Source organism: Ctenopharyngodon idella, chromosome 1, assembly GCF_019924925.1.
Source record: "Ctenopharyngodon idella isolate HZGC_01 chromosome 1, HZGC01, whole genome shotgun sequence".
Lineage (NCBI taxonomy): Eukaryota > Metazoa > Chordata > Actinopteri > Cypriniformes > Xenocyprididae > Ctenopharyngodon > Ctenopharyngodon idella.
The window spans coordinates 35,462,344-35,488,977 of record NC_067220.1 but is presented as its reverse complement, the minus strand read 5'-3'; the positions used below and the strand labels follow the sequence as shown (position 1 = coordinate 35,488,977).

Here is a 26,634-nt window from a genome sequence, read left to right as displayed (position 1 = left end):
CTTATCTGCTTTTTCATGAGAAATGCTGTCCAAATGTCCTGTTTGTCGTGATGACGTCTAAAGTCCTCGCCAAAGGAAATAGTCCCTTTTAGCAATTTGTTAGCAACCGCTGTTTTTAAGACACAATAAAGGTTTAAAAAATCACAAGCGGGTTATAACTGGTGTGTTTTATGTCATAAATCAAAACGTGAAAATATTTAGAGACTTTGTTAACCACAGACCTTATTTCAGGCAATTTAGCAAAAACCCATTCAAAAAACCCATTGACTTCGGGGCGAGGGAACCGGAAGTCCTAAAATGCTAACTCGCTTCCGGGTTTTGCCTACAAAAACATGTCATCCCAGAGGTACTCTATTGGCTTCAAGAGAAACTGGGGGAGGTTGCTGCTTGGTTCTTACACATGAATCTCTGCATGAGTTTGGATCGCTTTTATCATGCACATTTTACAGTTGTATTATCAAATAAAATTATCATTATATTATTTTTCTGAAATATATTTCAAAATTGTTACATTTTTAAAAAATCTTAATTTTTTTTTTATTTTATGGTGAAATATCACAATATCTCTTATTTTGTTTTATATTTTTAGTATTAGTAATAATAATAAATAATAAATATTATTATTTTTCCCCCCACAAATCATGCAGCCCTACCATAGTATCCATCTTAAAGAGGACAGAACTGTGAAGGGTCAATATACTGTGTGTGTGTGTGTGTGTGTGTGTGTGTGTGTGTGTTTAGTATTCTGTTCATAAGGGGGCTCACATAATAACCTCTCTGCATACAAATCTCTGCTAATGTTCTCTGTCTGCCATCTCTGTCTTTCTCTGTGACCTATCCTGTCATACCGATCGCAGAACTACAGGACAGACACGATTTGAGGACGTGAGCTTGTTGTCATCGTCTAGACATATATCTGCCACTTTTTTGAGGGTCAGCTGAGTGACTCTATAGCATGTACATCTCTGCAGTGTCATCTTAACCAATTTAGTCAAGCTAATAATCTGTAATATTTCCCTGATTTTACCCTCCTCTAATTTCATCTCATTAACCACTTCTTCTGTTTCTTGTATTTAATTATCATTCATATTATCTGAGGACCTTGTGTTGCTTACAGCCTTACATAATCATTTACTATTCTGAACACTGTGAGCCGTTGATTAGCCCTTCACTGCTATTTTTATGTGCGCTTGAAATAATTGTCACTGCATTAGTGTGGAGGAATGTTAAATGTCATATGTATGGCTCCTATTTCCAGTCGACATCTCTGTATTCTCATCTGTTCATTTTTGATGCCCTGCCTGCATCCATCAGCCTTTATTGGCTTATTGCAAACATTGAGAAAATGCAGAAATTGCACAGAGAATTTGCTTCAGTTCTGACAATTCATGTTCATGCGGTCAGTTAGTAGTCTTGTTTTAGCTCATTTGGATGCAATATACATTTAATATGTTGTTGTGCAACAACTGACTAGTTAAATAGTTAGGAGGTCTTGTTCATGTGTGTTATTATTATTATTATTAATAATAAAAAAAGTTCTATCATAACTTTTTAAATACAGCATGCAATATAGAAAAAATATTGTTTTTTTTGTTTGTTTTTTTTAATTATTTCGACATTCATATTCACTCACTGGATATACTCATTTCATTTCATTCTGTATTGTGCAACTAATATTCCGTAACACCTTTTATTAGTCATCTCACCTTTTGTGAATATAATCTGAATGAAATGGCTAATGAATTTTAAGTAAAAATATTCTTTAAAACTCCTGGTGCACTGTTAGTACATTCTTTGTTGTAGCAATGAAAAGCATTATTGTTTAAAGACATATCTGACAGCCAACCAATAGTTGTTCCCATGGAAACTAGTCCAGAAACCAGTCTGTATTCATTGAAAGATCAAGGTTTCTTTTTAATCATTCTTCTCCTTTTTTAGAATTCTCTGAATACAAGTTGAAACTAGTATGCCAGCTGCACCGGTGTCTTGCAAGGTTGAACAGCACCACAATAGAATCTAGTCCCCCAGATCCCAAAGTGCAACGGTTTGGTTCTGGAAATAAAAATCCCATTCATTTTCTCCATAGGAGAATTGATTTTGAATGTTAAGGCAGACCTGCTCTGAGCTACGAGGTTGTTAATCAATGGTATAAGCTTTTGTTGAAGCCATCAGCCTGCATTATTTCAATGTATTTTTTTAATAATCATGTTTAAGAGCAGAATTCCTTGTGAAAAACTACATTACCTACAATTCTGCTGAGAAATCTCCACCAATCAGAGAATCACAAAAGGCAAAACACACAAAAAGAAAACTTTATTGCCCACCACCCCATGAAGCACTGCCAATTATAAAATAGAGTCAGTTTCCCTATGCTCTCAAACTACTTAAATATTTGTATGCATGATATGCATATTTTGCAATAAAGTTATTTTGTTTCCATATATAATCAACATCTTTAAATCAGTAAATTATTTAATTTTATTATTTCATTCACAATGCTTCATGGGATTGTAGTTCTTTCCCTCATTAAAACCATTAAGTCTTGTATCAATCACTTTTTTTCTTTTTGGACCTGCTTAGACCCCTAAATGGTGACGATTGATATCAGACTTAACCGCCGGATTGGCTGAAATAACTTTTTATGGGTATTCTATTTGGTGCCTGATTAGAAATTACAGCAACAATAAAATTAAGACTTAATGATTAAATATGAATATAATAGGGATTTGAACATTAAAAAAAAAAAATATCTGTTGCACTTTATTTTACAGTACGTGCACTTACGCGTACTTACTGTGTACATACCTAAAAAAGTACATGGTAATACAATGTAACTACATGGGTTGAGGTTAGGTTTATGGGTAGGTTCAGGGTTAGTACCAGTTATTTATTACCCAGTTATTGCAATTACTATAATAAGTGCATATAAAAAGAACAGGACTGTAAAATAAAGTGCTACCAAAATATCTATAAAAACATCTGCTGAATTCATAAATGTATATAAATGCTTACCAAGCTTACTGTTTGGCTTACATACCTTAGCGCTAACTGATTATTCTCTTTAGCATATCTTAATGTTAATGTCTACCAATAAAAACATAACCTGCTGTCTGATAACCTTTGCTACATAACTGGATTTTTTTTGATTAGCTACAACCAGCTATCAGGAGAACAGGATATGCTTTTGATCAGGCATTAGAAACAGCTACCCCTTGGAGTCCAAGCAAAAAAAAAAGTGGTTTCTGGAGGGACTGTATCTTGCACAACACCAGTAACATCATATCTGAGCAGTTTTAATCTGTTTCTTTTAGATAAGGGCTGTGTGGCAGTAACCAGGCACAGAGGTTATCACACACTCTGTCAGTCTCATTCAGACTGAGTTCTGTCATGCATTTCAGTTTAAACCATGAGGCATGACCTCGAGTTGAGATAATATTAGATTATTATTTGTTCTTGGTTATAGAGGTTTGTAGTACATATTAGAGAAATGTTAGTTCATTAGCAGACGCAAACTAGAGCACTTTATAACTGCTGAACTTAGAATTCCCACAATGTGAATCTGAAAGCCAGGCTTCCTCTCAGCATGCTTTGCTTGTAGCATATTGGAATTTAGATATCAGCTTTTTGGGCTGGTGGTCTTATTTGTATTCATGTTCCCCTGTGAAGATGGTTCAGTCAGCTTTGAGACTGTAAGCTAGACTGGGAGAGTTTTGATTAGGGCAGACAGCAGGAGGCACACTAAAATATGTCATGTTGCTTTGGTTACTTAATTGTGTTCACTTTAAACCTATACTGTATATCGACTAGGCCAATCAATCGCCAGCATTTGGCTTTTTTGTAATTTTTTGTCTGATATCTTTTGTCTGTTTGGACAAAAGTTATCAGACAAAAGGTATCTGTTATCAAAAGTTATCTGCCTTTCCACTATCTCTGATAAATGACAGACCAGAAGTAATTTATTTCCAATGAAGAGTCATTTACATTTGATTCGAGCTTTGGATGCGTTGAAATATTTCAATTTTTGCGGCAAAACTGTATGCCATCATCAGTGATAAGTGAGAATTAAAAATATTTTTCCACTAAAATTCTTTAAACTGTATATAAGTAATTACGAATAATTTATGAATATGTCAGAAATTATTATTTTATAATTGTTAAATAATTTTTTTTTTTATGTTGATTAAAGGCCTGTTGACACCAAGGATGATAACTATAACGATGAATATATTGTTTTAAAAATTGTTCTAAATTTAAAAGAATAGTAGAGTCCACATCTGAATTATAACGATAACGACACAAAGGAGTAATATCTTTGGAATCGCTTTTAGAATTATGTTTTTCCAGCTGATGAACAGTGTTGAGGAAAGTTACTTTTAAAAGTAATTCATTACAATATTGTGTTACTTCCTAAAAAAGTAACTAATTGCGTTAGTTACTTTTTATGGAAATTAATGTGTTACATTACTTTATACAGTCAATAAATGGGTAAACGAAGTAACACGTTACTTATTTGAAAAAGTAACTCAGATATTTTGTTGTAAATTTAAAAGTAATGCGTTACTTTACTAGTTACTTAAAAAAAAAAAGTAATCTGATTATGTAATGATTTACACCCAATACTGCTGATGAACGATAAAAACAAAGACAGCCAATCAGAATCCACTCTGCTTTAAAGAGCTCGAGCATTTAGAGCGGCAGACAACAAAACTGTAGTGCGCTTAATCAAAAATAGAATGTTATTGTGCATTGGTGTGGATGCTAATATAGTTTCCGTTATAGTTATTTTTATGGTTATCATTCTTGGTGTGAACAGGCTTTAACCCTAGATAGAAAACTTACTTTGCTTTTCTTTCAGACATATTGGTGGTCAGTTGTTTTGTACTGATATATTCATACATTCATTATTAATTCATTTTATCATGGTGAATAAGTGGAGGGTAATTGCTGTTTCCAATTAAAAATTTTAAATTGAAAATCGAAAAAATAAAAATCCCAGTATACTTTGTGCTTAAGTGATCAAGGTTTTGCTGGGTAGCATGGCTCTGTTAGCCCCTGCGTGTAGATCCTGCTGATAACTACACCATCTGGTTCTAAAAACATCCTCATTGACAGCCAAAAGTAATTAGCATTCTGGCATATTTTTAAAATCATTGAAACTGGAAGCATAGGGCGCGTGTTGCTAAAAATTGCTAGCATTTTTTATGCAGAATGTGCATACGCCCCTGCATACAAGAGTCATCATTACTTTTGGTTCTTTTTTCCTTAGAGAAAGACAACTTTTTTATTAAAAATGCATATATTTGCATAAAAGTATCAAAAAAAGTGTAAAAGGTAGTCTTAACGCAATATACATGGACTAAAATCCATAAAACAGAAATTATGATTCCATGGGGTGTTTAATACAAACACACACTGATCACAGTGTTACTTTCCCTTGAGGCCCCACACATTATGGGTAGATAAACAGATTTATCAAGCTGACCAAAGAAATTAGGTGCCAGCCCTTTAATTACTGAAAAGTCACTACTGGAGTTCAAGATACAGTGTTCAGCAGAGGCAGACATAATGTATACGGATGTGCATGTGGTATAGCACACAGTGAACACACACTGCTCTGCTCAGCCTCCACATTACTGGGCCTGTAATTAGTCTCGTTTACACTGTGTTGATTGACTGTTATTCTCTCTGTTATGTACCTTGTACTCTGTTTGTCTCTGTTCCTACAAACATTGTTGACCTTTACAACATTAAGAAAACTGCAGTCAAGTGAATAGAGAGCAAGAAGCGATTACACAAGATACTAAAAAACTGTAGTTTGTCTGTTTTGAATTGAACAGTACAGCCAAAAAAAAAAAAAAAAAAAAAAACATGAAAATGTATTCACCTACCTCACGCCTAGGTTATCTTAAACTGATGTGACTTCATCTGTGGAACAAAAAGAGAGATTTTTTTTTAATAATATACTGGTTGCTTTTTTATGTTTTTCTTTATTTCCCCCATAAAGTTACAATGGGGACTGAAGCCTTCATGCTTCAAAAAGGACACAAAGGCGCCATAAAATGATCCACATGATTCCAAGCAGTGCTTTTTTAGTATTATTAATATACCATTACCCAGAAACCTACAGAAGACTGCTATTGTAGTATTTATTAATATTTCGAATTAGCTTTTATTTTTATATTTTCAGTTTTCTTTTTTATTTTAGGTTTAATTTTAATTTTAGCCATTATATGTGCTTTTTCTTATTGTTATATAGCTTTAATTTATTTGTATTTCAGTTTTAGTAATTTTAGTACAACTCAAACATATTTATTTCAATTATTTGCCAAAGGCAACATTTCATTTTAGTTTTTTTATTATTATTATTATTTTAAGTTTCTAATTATCCATTATATATATTTTTTTATATATATATTTTATATATTTATATTTCAGCTTTATTTAAATTACTGAAAATTAATTTTAATAGTTTTAGTTGGAAATAATAACACTGATTCCATCTCTGATTAGTTATGTTGTACAAAGCGTTAGCTCATATATTAATAAATCCTTATAACCTTTGGAGGTCAATAAGAAGGAGAGAATTTTAATTCTGCTCTTTTTTGTGCCTTTTTGTATCTGATTTCACTAATGAGCATGACATAAGTCTTGATTTACTGATGATTAATTATTGCACAAAAGAAACATACTGGAAATAATAATACTAACGTGATGTATACCAGATCCACGAATTATAAAAAGGCTGCACCGCAGACTACAGTCTGTCTGACATGATAATTTAATAGAGCCTGATCTTTATCATTGTTATTTACTTAAAAGATCATTTGAGATTACATAATTACATAAATGCCAGTGAGATCACATTTACGCACATTCATTTTTCTGGTTTATAAAATGCCGCTTTTAATTTTTGTGGATAATTAAAGCTTCTTCCTTGAACGCCGGAACTGTTGCATATTCGGTTTGTCCTGTGACGTTGTTTGCAACCTATGTTGATGAAATACTCAAGATGTCAGTATCTCAAAATACTGTTTTCTTGGCGTATGAAAATGAAAAGTCCAACTGTGTGAGAATCTGCTATGAGTGTGAGAAAAGCTTAGAATAGCTGAGGTGATGGTGTCGACAGAGGCGCAAGCCAGTGTTTATGTGTACAGAGACATTTCCTACACTAGAGATAACAGTTGTCGTGCTTTCATTGGCTGTGTACACGCTCCAGGGATTTGCAGAATGCTGGAGAAGATAAACAAGTATGAGAAAAGGGACAAACGAGAAGGAGAAGGTGGTATCAGATGCCCTTTTCCCATTTGCCAAGGTGTGACCGGTTTAAATTTGGATGGTCTTTTGTCCTTTAAAGAGGACCTATTATGCTTTTTTACATTTTCAGCTTTCTTTAGTGTGTAATACTTCTGTTTGAGCATGAAAAAGGTTTGCGAAGTTACAAAGTCCACTCCAAAGGGAGTTATTCCCTATATCAGTAAGCACTCTTTCTGAACTCCCTGAAACACCTCGATTGTAGTCTTGAGTTTTCAACCGGGAATGAACACGTCACAATATTCCTAACTTTAAAAATTCCCTCTCAAAGCATACGCAAAAAAAGGGGGGTGAGGCCTGATCGAGTTGCGTTATTAGTGTGTTGAAACTCGTGGTTATGGTAATGGCCGTGAAGACTAAAAGAGCATAATATGGATATAACAAAGGAAAAACTGTTGGTGGTGGATGCATAAGGTCGTACATACGCCTCACTAAACCGCCATATCTTTAGAGTTACGCAGTTAATACTCTGAACACACTCAATACTCCTTAATACATTGATCAAACTGACAAGCAATCACTAAAGACTTTCTTTCTCCTTTTCGTTCATTTTCTCCTCACTCAGAGAGGTGGCCCAGATCGACCAGTTCCTGCAGGAAACAGCTGCGCGTGAAGCCAATGCTAAACTGCGTCTTCAGCAGTTTATTGAAGAGCTGTTGGACCGGGCCGACCGTGCTGAGAAACAGCTCCAGATTATCAGCAGCTGTGCCACCACCCCCAACGGCAGCCTGGGACACTGCAGTCTGCAAGGATCCAAACCTAATGGACGACAGGTACGGAAATAACTGAGAGAAAAAGACCAAAGAAAAAAAAACATGACATTGGAGCGATCAGAGATTCAGAGATTAAACCTGTGTTTGTAACATTTTCAGCAACATTTACCATCGCATCCAGAAAAAACTGTCAACTGTACTCACTTCAGAGCCTGGGCATGTTGAGAATTTTTTTAGTGAATCTTTTAGAGAATTATACATGGTCTTTATAACAGTTTGAGGGTAGGCAGTGGAAATTGCCTGAAAGTGCTTTGCCATGGTTGCAGTTCTGTCTGCAATTTTCTGTGAGATAAATCAATCTTAATGCAGCACTCAGGAAATATCTCTTACTACATACAATGCATACATTTGTTCTATTAACCTCCAGAGAACCTTTTACAGTGTTGATAAATTGCACTGGTACACTAGTCCTATTTTCTTGGATATAGACCAATTTGGAGCAAACGTCACAGTTACGTCACTTGCAGCTGCGCACGCATAATGGTGGCAGAAAAATAGCAGTAACAAGTGGAGGAAAATGGGCAAAATCCACAGATTAAGAGAAAAATGTTTTGTTGTGCCTTTGGATGTCAGAATCGGAATGCAAAAAATATAGTCTTCGTTTTTATAGAATACCATCATTGAAGACGCCCTTTGAAGCTAAACGCAGACGTTTATGTTGCATGTCACAGACTGAACTGATGAAACCTGCAATGATTTGTCTACTATTAAAGCATGAATTTGATGTAAACAGTAAGTCTACATAATATTCACATATGCAGTTCATAGCAGTTACAGCATGAGTGTGAATGCATTCAGATTACCAAGGACCTATTTGTCTGTTATTCATCTGTTTGTCAGAAATAGTGAACAATGAGTGTAGCAATGAGTAAAGTTTTGACCACAGTATGTACAATGTGTATGTACACAGTATGTATGTACAATGTGTTTTGTACATTTATCTGTATATATGTAATGGCTGGGCAAAATTCAGTGTGTGTGTGTGTGTGTGTGTGTGTGTGTGTGTGTGTGTGTGTGTGTGTGTACGCCACGGTTACTCACACTGCCATTTTTAGGCTTCTTATTGACTGTGGATGGCACATTCAGGCAACATCCTAACATCTCACCCTCTGACATCATTGGGGACCCCCTTCATCACCATGGAAACAGCAATCTACATTTGTCATTTACTCATATATTCTATTGCACACAGCGCTGTTGACTCAGTTTGAATTCACACACAGCCTGTGTTCCCAAATGCCAGCCACAGCCTTCCAGTCTCCTACTATCTGGAAAGGAAGTACACTCAGTGATGTCAGAAGAAGGGAACAGCGTTTCAGGAGCATGCATGCTGTGATTCAGGACATTTGGCCTAAATTAGAGCATAGACAGGCACTGTGAAGGGTTATGGCAACAGGAAAAAGACATAAAGAAAGAAAGTAAGTAAGCAAGAAAGAAGCTGCAGATTTCTTGTTCTCATCTCAAGCATTTCCGACCATCCTGGGCAGCCCTTTATGCTGTGCACCACTCGTGAAATCAATAGTGCTGCTTTCTCTTTCTGCCCCATTTCTGCGGGCACTGCGCCCAGTGTGTGTTTGTGGAATGTGTGTGTGCCCTGTCAGCACTATGGCACCTTGCTTGGCCCATATTTTCTCGGGTGTATCACCTAACCAGCTAGAGCAGTTATTTAAAGGCACAGTTTTCCTGTATCCTGTATGAGATTGGTGAGTCTGACTAACTACGTCTGACAAATAAAAGTCATTAGTAGTTGACCGAGATGGTTTTTTAGAGCAGAACACTTTTTTTATTTCTTTTTTTTTTACCTGAAGTACTATTTTCTAAGGAAATCAATGTAGGCCAGTCATAGCACCAAAATTACTTTATAAAAACAGGACAAATAAGCATATTTCACTGCATTTTGAGATCCTACATTTGTGAATAAGGTAAAGTTCACATAAAAATGAAAATTCTGTCATCATTTACTCCCCCTCAAGTTGTTCCAAACCTGTATAAATGTATTTGTTCTGCTGTACACGAAGGAAGATATTTGGAAGAATGTTTGTGACCAAGCAGATCTCGCTTACTACAGTAGGAAAAAAATACTATGGTAGTCAATGGGGGGGCGAGATCTGCTTGGTTATAAACATTCTTCCAAATGTCTTTCTTTGTGTACAGCAGGCCAATTATTTGGCCTGGTTGAGTCTTTCAGCAAGGCACAGAACCGCAGGTTGCACCAGGGGGATTGCCCATGTAATAAGTGTACAGTAAACCAATTTGCATAAAAGTAGCTAAATGACAAATTAGCAAGTAGCAAAATGAGTAATCAGTGATGCAGAGCAACCTGCTGTCTCTTTGGCTGCGCTGTTATTTTGTATTCAGGGAGTTTTGAAACATCATTATCAGTGTTGATCCAGACTAAACCTAGTCCTCATAAAACATGAATATAATGACGCTAAAGCATGTTAGTGGTAATCTCGTCAATAAAGTTCTGACGAAAATGTGACATGTTTTTCCCATTTCTCTCTGAGACAGGTCTTAGTTTTCTAACCTATACCTCTCTATATGCTTTGATTCTATTTATATTTACCTGCTGATGTTGATCTACAGTATCTCAGATATGTTCAGTGGAATTTTGGAGCATCTTTCTCTCTCATACACACGCTCTCACTTGATTTTTCTCTTTTTCTCTCATAGAGAAATTCCAGTATCTCCGGGGCATCCAGGGGAATGTACCAAGTGTCCGATCGACGTTCCTCCCCCAGCACTGCGTGAGTCTCAGGACAGCAGAATTCTGCCAGCATGACTTCACAAATATATGAATGTTTTGGCATCAGCCAAATTTTATTATTATATATAATTTATTTATAACTTAATAATATCACTAATTTTAAATGTAAAAATAACTAATAGAATTAAATAGTTGTTTTTATTTTTTTATTTGTGTATTAATCTGAATTTAATTTGAGGAGTTAGTATTTAAGGTTAAGGAGGTTAAGGAATTAAAATATTATGCAAACTCTAGTCATTTAATATTTTTGCTCAGGTTCTACCTAGAGAACAATTAAATACTTAACAGTAGTATCACCAGTGTTTTGTTCCTGATTGAATAAGTGTTTTCGAACAAATCGGTTGAATGACTGATTCAGTGACTCACTCATAAAGACAGTCACTTGTTGCCAAAATGTCTGTTTTATCAGCCTCATTTTTAAAGTAAGGGCAGTTTGTAACTTGAATGTGTCGAGGCATCCGGTCTTTTAGCTGTACATAAACTGTCTGTTATGCTGCTTTGTATTCATATCTTGTATTCGTATTATTTTAATCATAAACAAACTGGATTGTAGTAAAAATTATTTTGCCATTTACTGCATTTTGTTATTCAGGTTTTTTACCTATCGCGATTAATGAATCGGAAGTTGCACACATTCACCGAAGATAGCTTCCGTGTTGCAAAATGAGGTGCTTAGATCAATGGAAGTATAGTTTTACTTTAAACCTTGAAGTATTAGATCTGGCATTAAATTTGGCACCAGACGTTTTGTAGATATATCTCAAATATGGCAGAGCAGCAAGTTTATGTCTTTTATCTGCTGTGAGCCATGGGTATGTTGGAGTCAGCCCGGTTTGGGATGTGTCTAGGGAAAAACGCTAGATTGCTGCATTTGCCTCAGGGTTAAACCAGTCTGTAATCTCTCAGCCATGCAGAAGATATGCGAAAAGAGTCCTGTTGCACACAGACACACACACATAAACACACTGCTGTGTGTGAAAAACTAAAATGCCTAAAAGCACAAGGCCAAAAACAACCAGTGCCCAAGGCTCTAGAAGGGTAGTGGTGAACACATTCATTTAAATTCTGGATAGTCTTGTTTTTTGTGTTGTATTGAAAGCATGTGAGTGTCAGGTCAGCTTTTGCCTACATAGTGGAGACCAAAATGTCCCAATAGTAAATAGTAAAACCTAAATAAAGTAAATGGCAGAATTCTCAATTTATTTATTTATTTATTTATTTATTTTTTGTGAGGGTTCATTTTAGGCATATAATATAAATACGGACAAAGAGAAACTGAAATTTTGGGGTATAGGCTATACAGAATCACTATGGACTAAACAAGATAATTAACAAGACACAGGTGAGACACATGAGGACAAATCAAAAACCATGGCAACAGAAGAGCATGAACAAAGAAAATACAAAGTCCAAACTATATATATGTAGTCACATAGACTATATATATTGTTTTTAGTTTTATAAATACTGTTTAATGAGAGTTTAATTAAACAGATAAAAAAACTTAGAAACATTGAATAGTTTTTAGGATGTAATATTAATCTAGTGAGATTCTCAGCTAGTCACTATGACTAATATACATCACAAACATATTACTCTCGCTTTTATTTTTAGGTCATCATCCGTTTATATGATTCCCTGTAACATACCATAACTAACGTTGTGTGGCTGCTCTTTTAACAAGTTTCTGATCTGTGAATGAGGCAGCAACATCCATCTGTTGTGTGTGTTCATCTGCGCATGGGCCGTATCGAACCATTTGGTGCTCGGAGCGGAGGGAAGGAAGGAGCGTGGGTTTGCCCCGGAGTCTGCTGTCCCTAAATTGACATCACAGACTCCAAAGGTTTTCCTCCTGAATCAGACGGGAGAGGATTGAAATGATCACTGCTGTTCCTTCATTATGGCATAACCACCATCATCAATTAGAGTCAATTATAAAAACATTAAATATACAAGTGGCATTAAATAAACAAGTGGCAAACACTAAAACAGTAAGAAATGAATACTTTTATTCGGCAAGCATGGATTAAATTGATCAAAAGATTTCTATTTCAAACAAATGTTCTTTTTGTTCATCAGAAAATCCTTAACACAAAAATATTAAGTAGCACAGCTTTCTCAACACTGATAATTGGAAATGTGCCCTATAGTCCACAGCAGTCCATTTTGCAATAGAGTTTGTAAATCTGCTTAAGCTTGACTTAAAAGGCGGACGTCTTTAGCCATTGCATCCCTCTGTTTTTTCAGCATCTCTATTTTTGGCTTCAAATGAAAGGCACAAATATGTAGTTCTTACATAAAGTAAGGGGTGCTGAAACATTAAGAACACAATATGATACAATACAGAGACCGCACTCTGCCTTAAAGATCTTTTTTATGTCAGTAACTTTACATATAAATTCCTTTTAGCCTTTGCTTTTGAACATATGAATGGCTTTTGATATCTCTACCATAGCCTGCCATGCATTACACATTCCTACTGTGTATAAGCAGTTATAATGTGTCCCAGCTTCATTTCTAGTGGGTCGTTTGCTCTTCAGCCCACGGTAAAATAGTCTGTTATTGTAGTCAGTTGCCTACAGCAGAGCCTACAGTGACTAATTGACAGCAGTAGCACAGTATCTCTTTAAGTCTCAGTGTTGGCTTTTGAACTGTAACATCTGGAGAGTGACTAAATGTCTGGCTGGAATCCCCAGTGGAAATTCTGTCCCTGCTAAGCCTTGGAGGAGAACATTCCTTACCCACAATCCCATGCATTTGCCCTAACTGTTCCCTGAGTTTAGTGATTTCTCTTGTAATGATTAAGGAAATGTCTTGTGCAGTGGAATTGTTCAGAAGTGTCAGACTCAATTAAACTGAAATTAAGTTGCATATTTATTGGAGGTAAAAAGGAATCAGGAATAATGCATTGACATGTCTAAATTTAGTCGGCGAATTGAGTCACAGCTTCTTCAGATAATTAGCTTTAAACTGTCAAACTTAAAATGTCAAAGCTGCTCTTTTCTATACACTACATTATAAAGGTCTGCTGATTACCAGCTGTTATTATATGCATAAGAGCTACTAAGAGCTATAAGAGCTACTGAGTAGTTAAAACACTTTTTTTTTTTTTTTTTGTTCATGTCTGCACCAGGACTAACACTGGTGGCCAATCAAAAAAAAAAAAAAAAAAAAAAAGAAGTGCATGGCATCCCTAAAACTGTTTATTTAGTGGTGTGTACCCTGAGCTTAGTGTTGAAAAGAATCTTCTGTGGAGTGTTTTGATAGAAAACAACTGAGAGTCACTATTGCATGTGCAATTAAGGAAATAACCCATTACTCATTCAGGCTTAAAAATAATATTTGCGTTATTAATCTTTCTTCCAACAAAGTGAGTTAGCAGAGTCTCTAATGTCTAAATTAGTGGGTGGGTGTTTGTGTGTGTTATAGGAAGTCTGTCTAGACAGATCTGATCATATTTCCTGGTTAATTCGCACTGTTCTTTTTACACACTTTTTGAACGCAAACCCTGTATCCTAAAGCAGTGGTTTTCAGCTGGTGGATCTCGATTCTCATCCCATACGATAAGACTTTTCCAATAGGCTCATGGGATGCAAATAATAAAATGCAGCTAACCTGTGCATAGTTAGGATTGCAAAATTATTTGGTGTAAATTTGAAAATAGAGCAGAATATGCTTTAGATAGTTTCATTTTTAGTAATTTTATTATGTGCTTTTGTCATTATTATTATTATTTGGGCTGTCACTAACGATTCTTTTAGTAATCGAGTCATCAGTCGATTATTTTGATGAATAATCAAGTAATCAGATATTTTTGTGCTTAAAATACATATACAATAACAATGAGGCAATAATAGTTGGTTCAAACAAAGTATCAAAAGCAAGCACTGTTAAAATAAATAATGTAATATACGTTATATAAATGTACTCAACTTATGTACATTATGTATTATAACAAATGCCTGCAGAGGCCGCCAATGGCTTGGTGATTGTTGTTACACCTTACAGCATGATCTAATCCTTGTTTAAAGGAACACTCCACTTTTTTGGAAAATAGGCTCATTTTCCAACTCCCCTAGAGTTAAACAGTTGAGTTTTACCGTTTTCGAATCCATTCAGCCGATCTCCGGGTCTGGTGGTACCACTTTTAGCATAGCTTAGCATAGTTCATTGAATCTGATTAGACCGTTAGCATCTCGTTAAAAAATGACCAAAGAGTTTCAATATTTTTCCTATTTAAAACTTGACTCTTCTGTAGTTACATCGTGTACTAAGACTGACGGAACGAGATGCTAACGGTCTAATCAGATTCAATGAACTATGCTAAGCTATGCTAAAAATGGTACCGCCAGACCCGGAGATCGGCTGAATGGATTCGAAAAACTGCTTCACAAATGAGGTTAAATTCGATGCTTGATTTGCACAGAAGATTAACGTGATGCCACATGCTAGTCGATGAGTTGAATCAACTCCACAGCAACTACATAAATTTATCCACTAACCATTCAGAAATGTCCAGATGCATTCTATAAGTTGTAACTTCTTCCTGAGTCTCTCCATCAGTGTCCGACTCTGAACAATGTAAGGCTGAACACTGTTACTGACAATCGTCATTTTGGCTGCGTGAGATTCTCCAGCTTTGTTGTTGATCAACCGAAGCACGAGCTGTTAAAGCTCTGCCCTCTTCTGGAAAGCGGCCGAGAGCAGCAGCTCATTTGCATTTAAAGGGACACACACAAAAACGACGTGTTTTTGCTCACACCCAAATAGGGGCAAATTTGACAAGCTATAATAAATGATCTGTGGGGTATTTTGAGCTGACACTTCACAGACACATTCTGGGGACACCAGAGACCTATATTATATCTTGTAAAAGGGACATTATAGGTCCCCTTTAAGAATTATTTGTATGTTATTCCTGCAAATTAATCACAAAATTGTGCCTGACTGTTTTTTTCCCATGCATCCCTTTGTGCTTTTTGATAAACAGCGCATCAGGTCGAGGGAAATCTGTCTCCCAGGGTTCAGGAGGTTACGACAGTGACAGTGTGGACCTCCATGCTCTGGAGGACTGCCCTGATGCTCAATACTACCACGTCCAATGCCGACTTGGGGAGGGTGGCGGAGGAGGAGGAGGATACGAAAGGACAGGTGCTTCCCGGAGCTGGGGTCTCCGCAAACAGGCCATCCAGAACTGGCAGCGTCGGCCATACCGGAACAGCACGGAGGGAGAGGAGGGTGATGTGTCTGACGTAGGATCCCGAACCACAGAGTCCGAGGCCGAAATGTGGGAGCAAGACAGGAGAGCAGAGCACGGGGGTAACCGTGGAGGATACAGACTAGCACCAGGTGTGTCATTGACTTGCGTGGGCAGGACTTGTAGAAACTTGTCCTGGAGTTTATTATTTTGTATTTCTAAATGTTGGTGGAAAAGCATGGTTCATTTCCCAATGAACACAATTCCAAATGCATGTAATGTAAATGTCATTTTCTGCTTGTCAATCATTTAAAACATTATCTGGGGCAGAAACCGGCAAGCTCTTTAGCAAATGCTGCTATGGTTGCAAATGTCATTTAGCAGTATGTAAGTTTGTCAGTTAACAGTTTGTAGAGCAGTTTGTCAGGCCCGAGGCCACAGTACCAACTCTCCAAATAATGATGGTATAGTCAGGTCAGAGGACCAGGATGCCGGCTGAGAGAAATTAGGTCACATGAACGAACTGCCGTCAGGACCACAGGCCAGAGAGCAGTAGAGAGCGTGTGTCATGAAGCCATGAGTAATGAGCACAATTTTCCACCTACTGACTCCAGGTCATTGTGGGAAGAGCAAAATGAGTAACCAGTAGTCTATTATATGCTTGTATACATAATCATACCACATTGTGACTTAAGGCCGTGATATCTTGGCCTGTATGTATTTAATTTACATTGATTAAGGCTCATTTGTGCTGTTCAGATTGTGTCACCTCTCCTTTGTTCAGCTGTGGCAGAAAATGTAATTATCAACCTGTAGGGGGCACCAGTGGGCCTGCTCACATCATATTGATCATTTTAAGGGAGTTAACAATATATATGCAAGATCATGACAGAAGCCAACATGAAATCCTACATTTGAACCGCATCATATGCCATCCATGCCAAACAATGTCAGCGCCAACCTGAAAAAGTATTTGGAAGCTTAAACAGAGAGTTCAAGGGATGTATTCTGTGAATTTATTTAAGTGCAGACTTGTTTTGAGTTTAAATGCTGATATAAATGTAATTAATAATAATAAAAAAAAAATCATTATGTTATATATTTGTTATTAGTTTAATATTTAATTATTTTATGAAATACTTTACTAACATGCAGTACTTTTTATTCCACAAATTACACTACACGTTCTTATTTTAAAACATTGTGCCATTAAAAATAAGAAAAAAAGTAATAAAAAATAATGTTCATAAAACATTTATTTAATGGATTATTTTATAAAATATTTTTACAAATACATTTTTAATATTAGTATAATTTAATAATTTTAATTCCACAATTACAGTATTCTTATTAAAATAATAATAATAATAATAATAATAATAATAATAATAATAATGTGGTATTTGTATGTGGGGTGAAGTTGCCTGCATCCACTGTAAAAAAGTTTTTTTTTCCCATCCCACAATTTAAGCACATACTTGTTTAGAGATTAAACACAATTTAAAAAAAAAAAAACATGTTTGTTAATTATTATTTTGTATATTTGTATTATTTAATGGACTATTTCATAAAATATTTTTTACACATTTGGAAGAACAAATTTTTAATACTAATATGTAATACCCTTTATTCCACAAATGACTCTGCATATTATTATTTAAAAATTAATATTTTGTATTAATTTTCTTAATTAAACATTTAAAATTGTGTAATAATGTCAAAAATCAAGACATTTTTCTCTACAGCAAACAATGTGGGATGAACTTGCCTGCATCCACTGATCCAAAGTCATCTTTTCCCATCTCACTGCTAGTTGATGTTTGGTTTTGGAACAGCAGAGTCATGGTTAGTTTATCCCAAGAGAATATTCTATTGCTAGCATTTTTATTTAACTGTATGCATACAGTATCCATGCCATGGCAAGGTGAAGGCCAAGCTCCATTCTGTCATAACCATTACATCTCAGTTATTTGAGAGCATGTTTGAGTCACAACTTTTGGCAGATTTTGCTTGATAGATTCTGAGCGTCTTAAAAATGTAGGCGAATGCTGCCAACACCTGTTTCTTCAGTCTCAATCTCGTTAGATTTTCAACAAATTGTGGATGACTCAGGAGACCTGAGCCTGTCAGACTGGAGCTGTGAGATAGAAACGGCCTGCTGATGGTATGATTTGGAGGATGTTCAGAACCTGTGGGAGGCACTGAGACATATGAACAGAGGCTCATAACTGTCCTTTTTATTTGACTGTGGCGCCACCATATGGACATACATGGAGCCAGTTAAAGAATCACACAAAAATAAAAAATGTAATTTTTTTCCTAACCTTATGTGTTTTGAAAACAATGTGATTTTCTAATTGCTAAATGTCTGCTCTTTTTAAATGGTGACTGCAGCTGTCAAGCAAGTCTTCCTTTATCTCTTATTCTTCCTGTCACCAGGTCGTTCTGAAGGAGGATATAAGCCTTGCCGCCATGAGAAAAGCCCCTCTAAAGTAAACGAGGTGATCAGTCCTGAGGTGCTGAAGATGCGTGCTGCTCTCTTCTGTATCTTTACCTACCTGGATACAAAGACACTCCTGCGGGCGGCCGAGGTGTGCCGGGATTGGAAGTTTGTGGCTCGTCACCCAGCGGTGTGGACCAGAGTTCTGCTAGAGAACGCTCGCATCTCCTCAAAGGTTTTACCACCATTCACACGAACACTCCTTCAGTAGTACTCCTGTTACATTTGGACTCTGACCGCCCAGTTTTTCAGGAGTATGGTTTTCAGAATATATTTCTAATTTATTTTCTTTGTGGCCATTTCAGAAAGCCTTGAGCCAAACCAACCAGCTCTGACAACATTACAGATGACAACATTACAGCATTATAGATGAATTTGATTCAGATTGACAAACTGCTAATGAATGAATGAACTATTAATTCATTTTCACTATGAATGTTGAAATTAAATCAGTTTGGATTTCCCTTTTTTGTCAGAAAATACTACTCCTGTATTTTATGCTCTTAACAGTACATCATGACATGAATAAATATTTAAAAAATTAAAAATATTTAATAGATTAAATAGAAAATCGATCAATTAAAATCGATCAGTCGATCAATTAAAATAATAGTCTTTATATATATATAGAGTCAAACCAAAAATTATTCAGACATTTTTGATATTTTTGATGTATTTTTACTAGTGGGTGCAGGACATTCATTTATGTAAGTGAGGATAGCAAAATAAAGTAAACTGTGACATATTATAACCAAAAATTCTTCATACAGTGGACTACCAGTAAAATTGATAAAAATTTGGAACCAAAAATTATTCAGACACTTAGACCTGACCATGTTTTGCTTAAGTGTTATCTGACATAATTAAGATTAATTTTCTCTGACATAGTTTAACTCTGAGATCTTGTCATATTTTATTACCACTTTTTTAGTTATAGTGAATAAACTGTATTAATTAATTAAATGTTCAAGGTGTATGAATAAATTTTGGTTTGACTGTATATATACAATATATTAATAAATTACCATGCTAAGTCAGTACATAGCACCAGGAATGTGGCAAAACCAGGAGTATAGTAATATTATTCATAATTTAATAATTCAAATGTGTAATATTGTGATAAAAGTAAACCAACTAAACTGATTTCCATCTTTAAAAATGTATCATTGTAATATTTTATTAAAGATATACTGTATATAATAGAGAGATGAAAATGTTCTGCATTGTAGGAATATCCCAAAAGACATTTATCGGATCTGAATGAGATAACAGTATAGCATAAATTATCTGCTGCCCACGTATTTTGTAACTGCTGAAAGTCCTGAAAAAGGCCAAGCTCTCTAACTCTGTCTCTCACTATGTTTGTTTAGTTCTTGTGCACTCTGTCTCAATGGTGCACACAGACGCATTCCCTCATCCTCCAGAACCTCAAACCCAGGCAGAGGGGGAAAAAAGAAACAAAGGAGGAATATCTGAAGAGCACACGGTAACACGGTCTCCCACTGCGCCTGCTGTTTACTGTACCGTACTGACCCTGCTGTTTGTGTGGCTACTGCTTTCCCACAGCTCCACGCACCTCCTCCTCCTCTTGTCACTGTTTTATTACCTTCTACACTCTTCCCCGATCCTCTCATCACTCTTTCACACCAAACAGATACACACTCACTCGCTCACACAGTCTGACACTTGTGAAGTGCTTGTTCAGAGATCCAGTGTGAGAAGGGAACAGAATGAGCAGCCTGTTAATTGCTCTGCTAAATCACCTCAACTAGAGTGCCAGTCGAAAACCTCATGAAAGAATTCGTCAGGGTTTTTTACAAACTAGAATTTGAATATTTGGTGGATTGAAAGCCCAAAAATGAAAATTCTGTCATCATTTACTAATCCTCATGTCGTTCCAAACATGTAAGACTTTGTTCATCTTTAGAATACAAATGAAGATATTTTGAATGAAATCTCAGAGATTTCTGTCCCTCCATTGACAGCTACGCAACTACCACTGTATAACGCTTCAAAAAGAAATCGTAAAACTAATCCCAATTGACCAATTTAGGGATTTAGTCCAAATTTTCTGAAGAGGCACGATCACTTTATGATGAACAGATTTAATTTAGGCTTTTATTTACATATAAACATTCATCAACTCACACATCAGTTGTGGTAAACGGAAGCTCCAGCATGTTTGCTTGACGTGCGAGAACCAATGAGGTTCATTCTCATGTGTTACGCAGCACGTTTGAGTTTCGCAAGAACCAAAGAGGTTTGTTCTCTCGCATCAAGCAAGTACGGCTGAGCTTCTGTTTATGTTCACTGATCAATGTTTATATAAGAATAAAGGCCTAAATTCAGTCTGTTCAACATATAAAGAGATTGTTTCTCTTCAGAAAAATTGGACTAAACCGCCTTATTCAAATGGATTAGTTTTACGATCTCTTTATGAACTTTTTGAAGTGTCAAAGTGGTAGTTGCATAGACTGTCAATGGAGGGACAGAAATTGCTCAGATTTCATTAAAAATATCTTCATTTGTGTTCCGAAGATGAATGAAAGACTTATGGGTTTGGAAAGACATGAGGGTGAGTAATTAATTACAGAATATTCATTTTTGGGTGAACTATCCCTTTAAAGCTGAAAGACTTTATTTATTTATTTTTACATGTAAAATCTGAGACAAACCATTCATAAAACATTTATTATTATAACACTAGTCAAATGAAAGTTAATAGTAATTATTGCACCAAATGGCGCCCCAGGATAATAAAATCAAGATTGTCTTAACTTTATTGGAACGTCTGGTCACTGTAGTCATGAACTGAAATATTAATATATTCTCTTTCTTTTTTGTTTAGTGGCTGTCTTGAGGAGGGTCTGGAGGCTTTGTTGAAAGCTACCGGCAGTAATCTGCTCATCCTGAAGGTGTCTCATTGTCCAAATCTGTTGACTGATCGCTCTCTGTGGTTGGCAAGCTGTTATTGCAGGGCACTACAGGCTGTCACATACAGGTTGGTCCACAAGGGAGCACTGTTTAGTATACCATATATCCTTTTAATGCACAATTTTCTGATACATTTCATTCTGATTGGTTAATTGCAAAATTTTGCAGTCAGATATTGTTTGTATTATGACCCCTAAACTGAATAAATGACCACTGTCCATAGGAGACATACATAGCTGTAATAAAAATATTATCAACTTTAATGAATTTTTCATGTCTATGTAGTTATTCAGTAAGCAATCATAATCATAACATAGCAGTTATAAATTGGATGATGTATTGTTTAAGGATGCAAAAATCCTTTTGGAGTTAATGCAATGATCTGTAGACTTCACTTACATATAATTTAGCTTAACTAAGGGCATAAGGTCACAAGAGTTTTCTCTTGTAAGATACTCACTTTTGTACAGAGCCCCTAAAGGGATATGGTGATCTTTTAAAAATATAATGGGAGGAAAAATTATATTTCAATGCTTTTGCAACCAAATACATTAATTAACATGTTTATTTCTACTCTGAGCTGTACTGCCCTTGGAGATAATTTAAAAAAAGTTTTCTGGCTAATATATGTATTAATTTTATAAGCACAGAGTCAACACACAAAAGTACGGAGTGCCTAAGGGGACATGGTGATGGGAGAAAAAACATGAGATGGGAGAAAAAATGGTATTTTCAGTGCTTTTGCATTCCCTCACAAAATGTTTGGGTTCTCTCTGTCGAAAAAAAAAAAAATTCTTTGGCTTCAGAAAATTAGCATTCTCTCGCTTGCAGAAGCACTGAAATATAGTTTTTCCTCCCACCTCATATTATTTCCAAGTTTTGTGAGCGAAGTTTCACGAGGGAACACAGTAGTTTTGTGAACAAACATAACTGCATTGAAATACAGTTTTTCCTCCCATCTCATATTTTTTTTCCCATCACCATGTCCCTGTACTTTTGTGGTTTTGACTGTGTGCTAATAAAATTCATACATATATTAGCCAGAAAGCTTTTATAATTATCTCTAAAGGGCAGTGCAGGTCAGAGTAGAAATAAACAGGTTAATTAATGTATTTGGTTGCTTAGTTCCTGTTGGCAGGTCAAAACAGGGTTTACAAAGGCAGAGAAAGTTTCTCAGATATTGATTATGTTTTAGGAGTGCGACAGACCCTGTTGGACAGGAGGTTATCTGGGCATTAGGAGCTGGTTGCAGAGACATCATCTCACTACAGGTGGCGCCTTTGCATCCATGGTAAGATCGAAACACAGTAATTTGTTTCAAAGTTGTGCTGTCAAACATTTAATCGTGATTTATATAATATATATATATGTGTGTACTGTTTATATTATGTATATATAAATACTAGTGCTGGGACAATACATTGATTATCAGTTCACGATACAAAGAATCTGGAGCGATTCTGATATTTTCCGATGTATCGCAATTCTCTCTTGAATCGATTCTGAACATAGTTTAGATTTAGCAGATGTACTCTGCCTGCTTTCAGTTCCTTTACACGCAACTTAAACCTAAAATAATCATTCATACATTAAAAAAAAGTTGAAGCGAATTACAAGGGTGTTTGCAGCAGGCTGTTTACATTGATCTTGCGTCATAAAAGCATTCTGAGCCGAGGTGCAAGTATATGTAACCACTTACATGACTCAGCCGAACGCACAAGCGCTCTCCGGTAGTCTTCTTCGTGAGCGTTTGAGTGTGCGGTTAAAAACTAGCCTAGAGTGCCATCTGCTGTTAAAAACTAAGCTCAGAATCGATTCGAGAGAGAAAATATCAGGATCGATCCAGAATTATTGTATCGCGATTTGAGAAACGATGTATTGTCCCAGCCCTAATAAATACACACACATACATGTATTTATTTAAGAAATATATACATGTATATATTTATATTTATATACAATTTATATTATTCATGATTATATAAATATTTTATATATAAATATAATATGTTTTTGTTAAATATATACATGCATGTGTGTGTATTTATATATACATAATAAATATACACATCACACACACATATATTATGTAAACACAAACTTTTATTTTGGATGCGATTAATCGCGATTAATCATTTGACAGCACTATTTCAAGGACAATTGTAGATTTTTTGGTTGTTCTACATGGCTCGATAGCTTAAATATGATATAAATTTAAATGCAACATTTACTTTAATTTTTTTAACATTTGTATTTGACAGAAAAATAAAACAATTTTAAAAAAGTGTAATGTAAATAATTTTAAATGTAAGTTCTCTTTGTGCAGTCAGCAGCCAGCACGCTTCAGTAACAGGTGCTTGCAGACTATTGGCAGATGCTGGCCACACCTGAGAGCTTTGGGTGTGGGCGGGGCTGGCTGTGGCATACAGGGATTGGCTTCTTTGGGTGAGTGTTTGCCATTTGTCATTTTTATTTTTGTGAATACTTTTATTCAGGACACATTAAATTGTTTGAAGATGCACTAAAGGTGAAATATTGACAGCTAGCGGTTGAACTGGGTACTGCAGTCTAAATTCAAAATATTGGAGAGTGGTTTTTCCCATCCCCTCCTCCTCAGACTGGATGCTCACGCGGGTTGCCAGATTGAGGACTCACAGCAGAAACGAGCGTAATTTACAATGGAAATCGATGAGCCTTACAGTATAAATACATTTGCAATGTTTTTATTTCCAAGGCTTTTTATGTTCGGTAGAATTTGCGATCTCTGACCCAATTCGTTTGATACCATCACTGTGTTTTCCACAAACTGGCAACCCAGGGTGTCAAAAAACTATTGGGTAAATTGGCAGTGGGCTGGATCACACAGACCAAAACAAAAACAGACATTCCGACATGGAACGCACATTTCAAAGTAGCATTGTTTTTCAGAGAAACAAGCATTTGAGCATGTTTCCCACATCTCTGCAATCATGTTATGGGTTTTTCTATGCTTTAGTGCAGTCAAAAAATTACACAGAGCACCTTTACAAGTTGACAGTAAAGACTTGTAAAGATTTGTTACAAAAAAAAAAAAAAAAAGATCTATTTCAAAAATAAATGCTGTTCTTTTAAAATTTCTATTCATCAAGAATCATTCATAATTATAAGAAATGTTCAGCATATTTCTGAAGGATCATGTGACACTGTTTTAAGAAATTCTGGAGTAATGATGCTGAAAAATCTGCTTTGCCATCACAGGAATAAATGTAAAAATATTTAAAAACAGAATACAATTATACACAATAATACTATACTGTATTTTTGATCAAATAAATGCAGTCCTGGTCAGCTTTGGTCTGTGTGTATCTTTGTAAAATACCTATGCTTTGGATTTTTGGATTTGAAATGATTATTATACTAACCATAGTTACCATACAGTTGTTCTCAGATCAGCATTACAAGGCAACATCACTCAACCCTATTATCTGTCTGGAATAGACAAGAACTTGTTATTCACATTGAAAACTGGGGCAAAGAGACAACGGAAATGACACTTTTAGCATGCTTCTGGAAGCACATTGTACTATAAATAAATGTTTTGAAGAAGGAAAGAGCCATTTTCTGTTATGCTTTCTGTTTTGTAACCTACTTTACTGTACCATTTCATTTAGATATAATGGTTTTGACCTTTTTAAATCACAAGATTTCACCTGAGCTTTACATAGAGCACTCAGAAGACTGAATCAGGAAGATAAACAGAATTGTTTTTGAATTTGTTATTTTACTTGTTTTTCTCAGTCTACCTTTCAGTTATTTTGTTCCAGTCCATTTCAAAATGACAAAACACATCATGAAATTAGTTCATACTACATGTGCACTATATTAGGCGAGTTGTTCTCTTCTTATGCCCACCTAAATATAGTGCTCATATATGTAGCCTTATGTTTTTTAAGATGAATAGAATATTAATTTTGGGGTGAACTATTCCTTTAAGATCATCACTAATGCAGCAGTCTGCCAGTGTGGCAATAGACATTCAGTCCCATTTTATATTAGCTGGCCTTAACTACTATGTACTTACATCAAAAAAATAAGTACAATGTACTGATTGTGTTCATATTGTATTGCAAAACACTTTTGTTGCTATAGAGGTGGGACACGGATAAGGTTAGAGACAGATTTGGTGGTATGGGTAGGTTTAAGGGTGGGTTAAGGTGTAAGGAATGGATCAATATGCAGTGTAATTATAAATATAATTACAGATGTAATTACATGCAGGTATTCTTAAAATTAGAAGTACAATGTAAAAACATGTATGTACACAATAAGCGCAAGTACATAGTAGTTAAGGCCACCTAATAGAAAGTGGGACCAGACATTCTTTGTTGCGTTTCTCCACAAATGACCTTATTTGTGTATATATGTCTTCAGCAAGGAACTGCATGAGGCTGCAGGTGCTTGAGTTGGACCACGTCAGTGAAATAAATCAGGAAGTGGCTGCTGAGATGTGCCGAGAAGGTCTGAAGGGTCTAGAGATGCTGGTGCTCACCTCCACTCCTGTTACCCCTAAAGCCCTGCTTCACTTCAATAGTGAGTCCACACTCACTTCAGATTCTGATTCATTATTATTGTTTAGTATTTTGTTGAACAGTAATTCTATTTGTGCATGATACTAATGAATATATTCCTGTATTTGAAATTCATTTCAAATGATACTTATAAAGTGTCCAAAATGTTGTAGGAAAACTTTGCGATCGTAAATTCAGAATAAACATTGAATTTGGTAGCATCTTTAGATTTGGAGCTATGAATGACATGAAATACTCCCACACTTCCTGAAAAATGACCCTCCTGCCCTCGTTCCCTTACTCACTCTCTGCTCCGCTCTCTTCACAGGTGTGTGTCGTAACCTGAAGTCTATTGTAGTTCAGATCGGTATAGAAGATTACTTTGAAGACCCCAACAGCCCCGAGGCCAGAAAACTCTTTGATGAAATGGTGAACAAGCTGCAGGTATGGAATCATCGCCATAAATAAGTCTTTGAGACATCTGAGGCCATCAAAAATTTGACCCATCCATCTACCAGACTAAAATTACCAGCAAAAGCTGTTCAGTAGTAATTTAGTCTTAGGCCATGGGGTTTCCTGTGTCTGAGACAGCGTTAAAGATGAGT

General features: G+C 35.7%; 1 protein-coding gene across 3 annotated transcripts in view; it reads left to right on the top strand.

The window, feature by feature from the left end:
• fbxo41 (F-box protein 41) overlaps positions 1 to 26,634 on the top strand; it is a 58,916-nt gene that overhangs the window by 19,611 nt on the left and 12,671 nt on the right. For all 3 annotated transcript variants that reach the window (XM_051891746.1, XM_051891729.1, XM_051891737.1), the window contains 10 exons: positions 7,877 to 8,084; positions 10,758 to 10,831; positions 15,842 to 16,200; positions 18,488 to 18,723; positions 19,919 to 20,034; positions 21,397 to 21,549; positions 22,678 to 22,773; positions 23,809 to 23,927; positions 25,893 to 26,051; positions 26,358 to 26,473. In XM_051891746.1, coding sequence (XP_051747706.1) covers positions 7,877 to 8,084; positions 10,758 to 10,831; positions 15,842 to 16,200; positions 18,488 to 18,723; positions 19,919 to 20,034; positions 21,397 to 21,549; positions 22,678 to 22,773; positions 23,809 to 23,927; positions 25,893 to 26,051; positions 26,358 to 26,473 — 1,636 coding nt within the window. The remainder of the gene's footprint in view (positions 1 to 7,876; positions 8,085 to 10,757; positions 10,832 to 15,841; positions 16,201 to 18,487; positions 18,724 to 19,918; positions 20,035 to 21,396; positions 21,550 to 22,677; positions 22,774 to 23,808; positions 23,928 to 25,892; positions 26,052 to 26,357; positions 26,474 to 26,634) is intronic.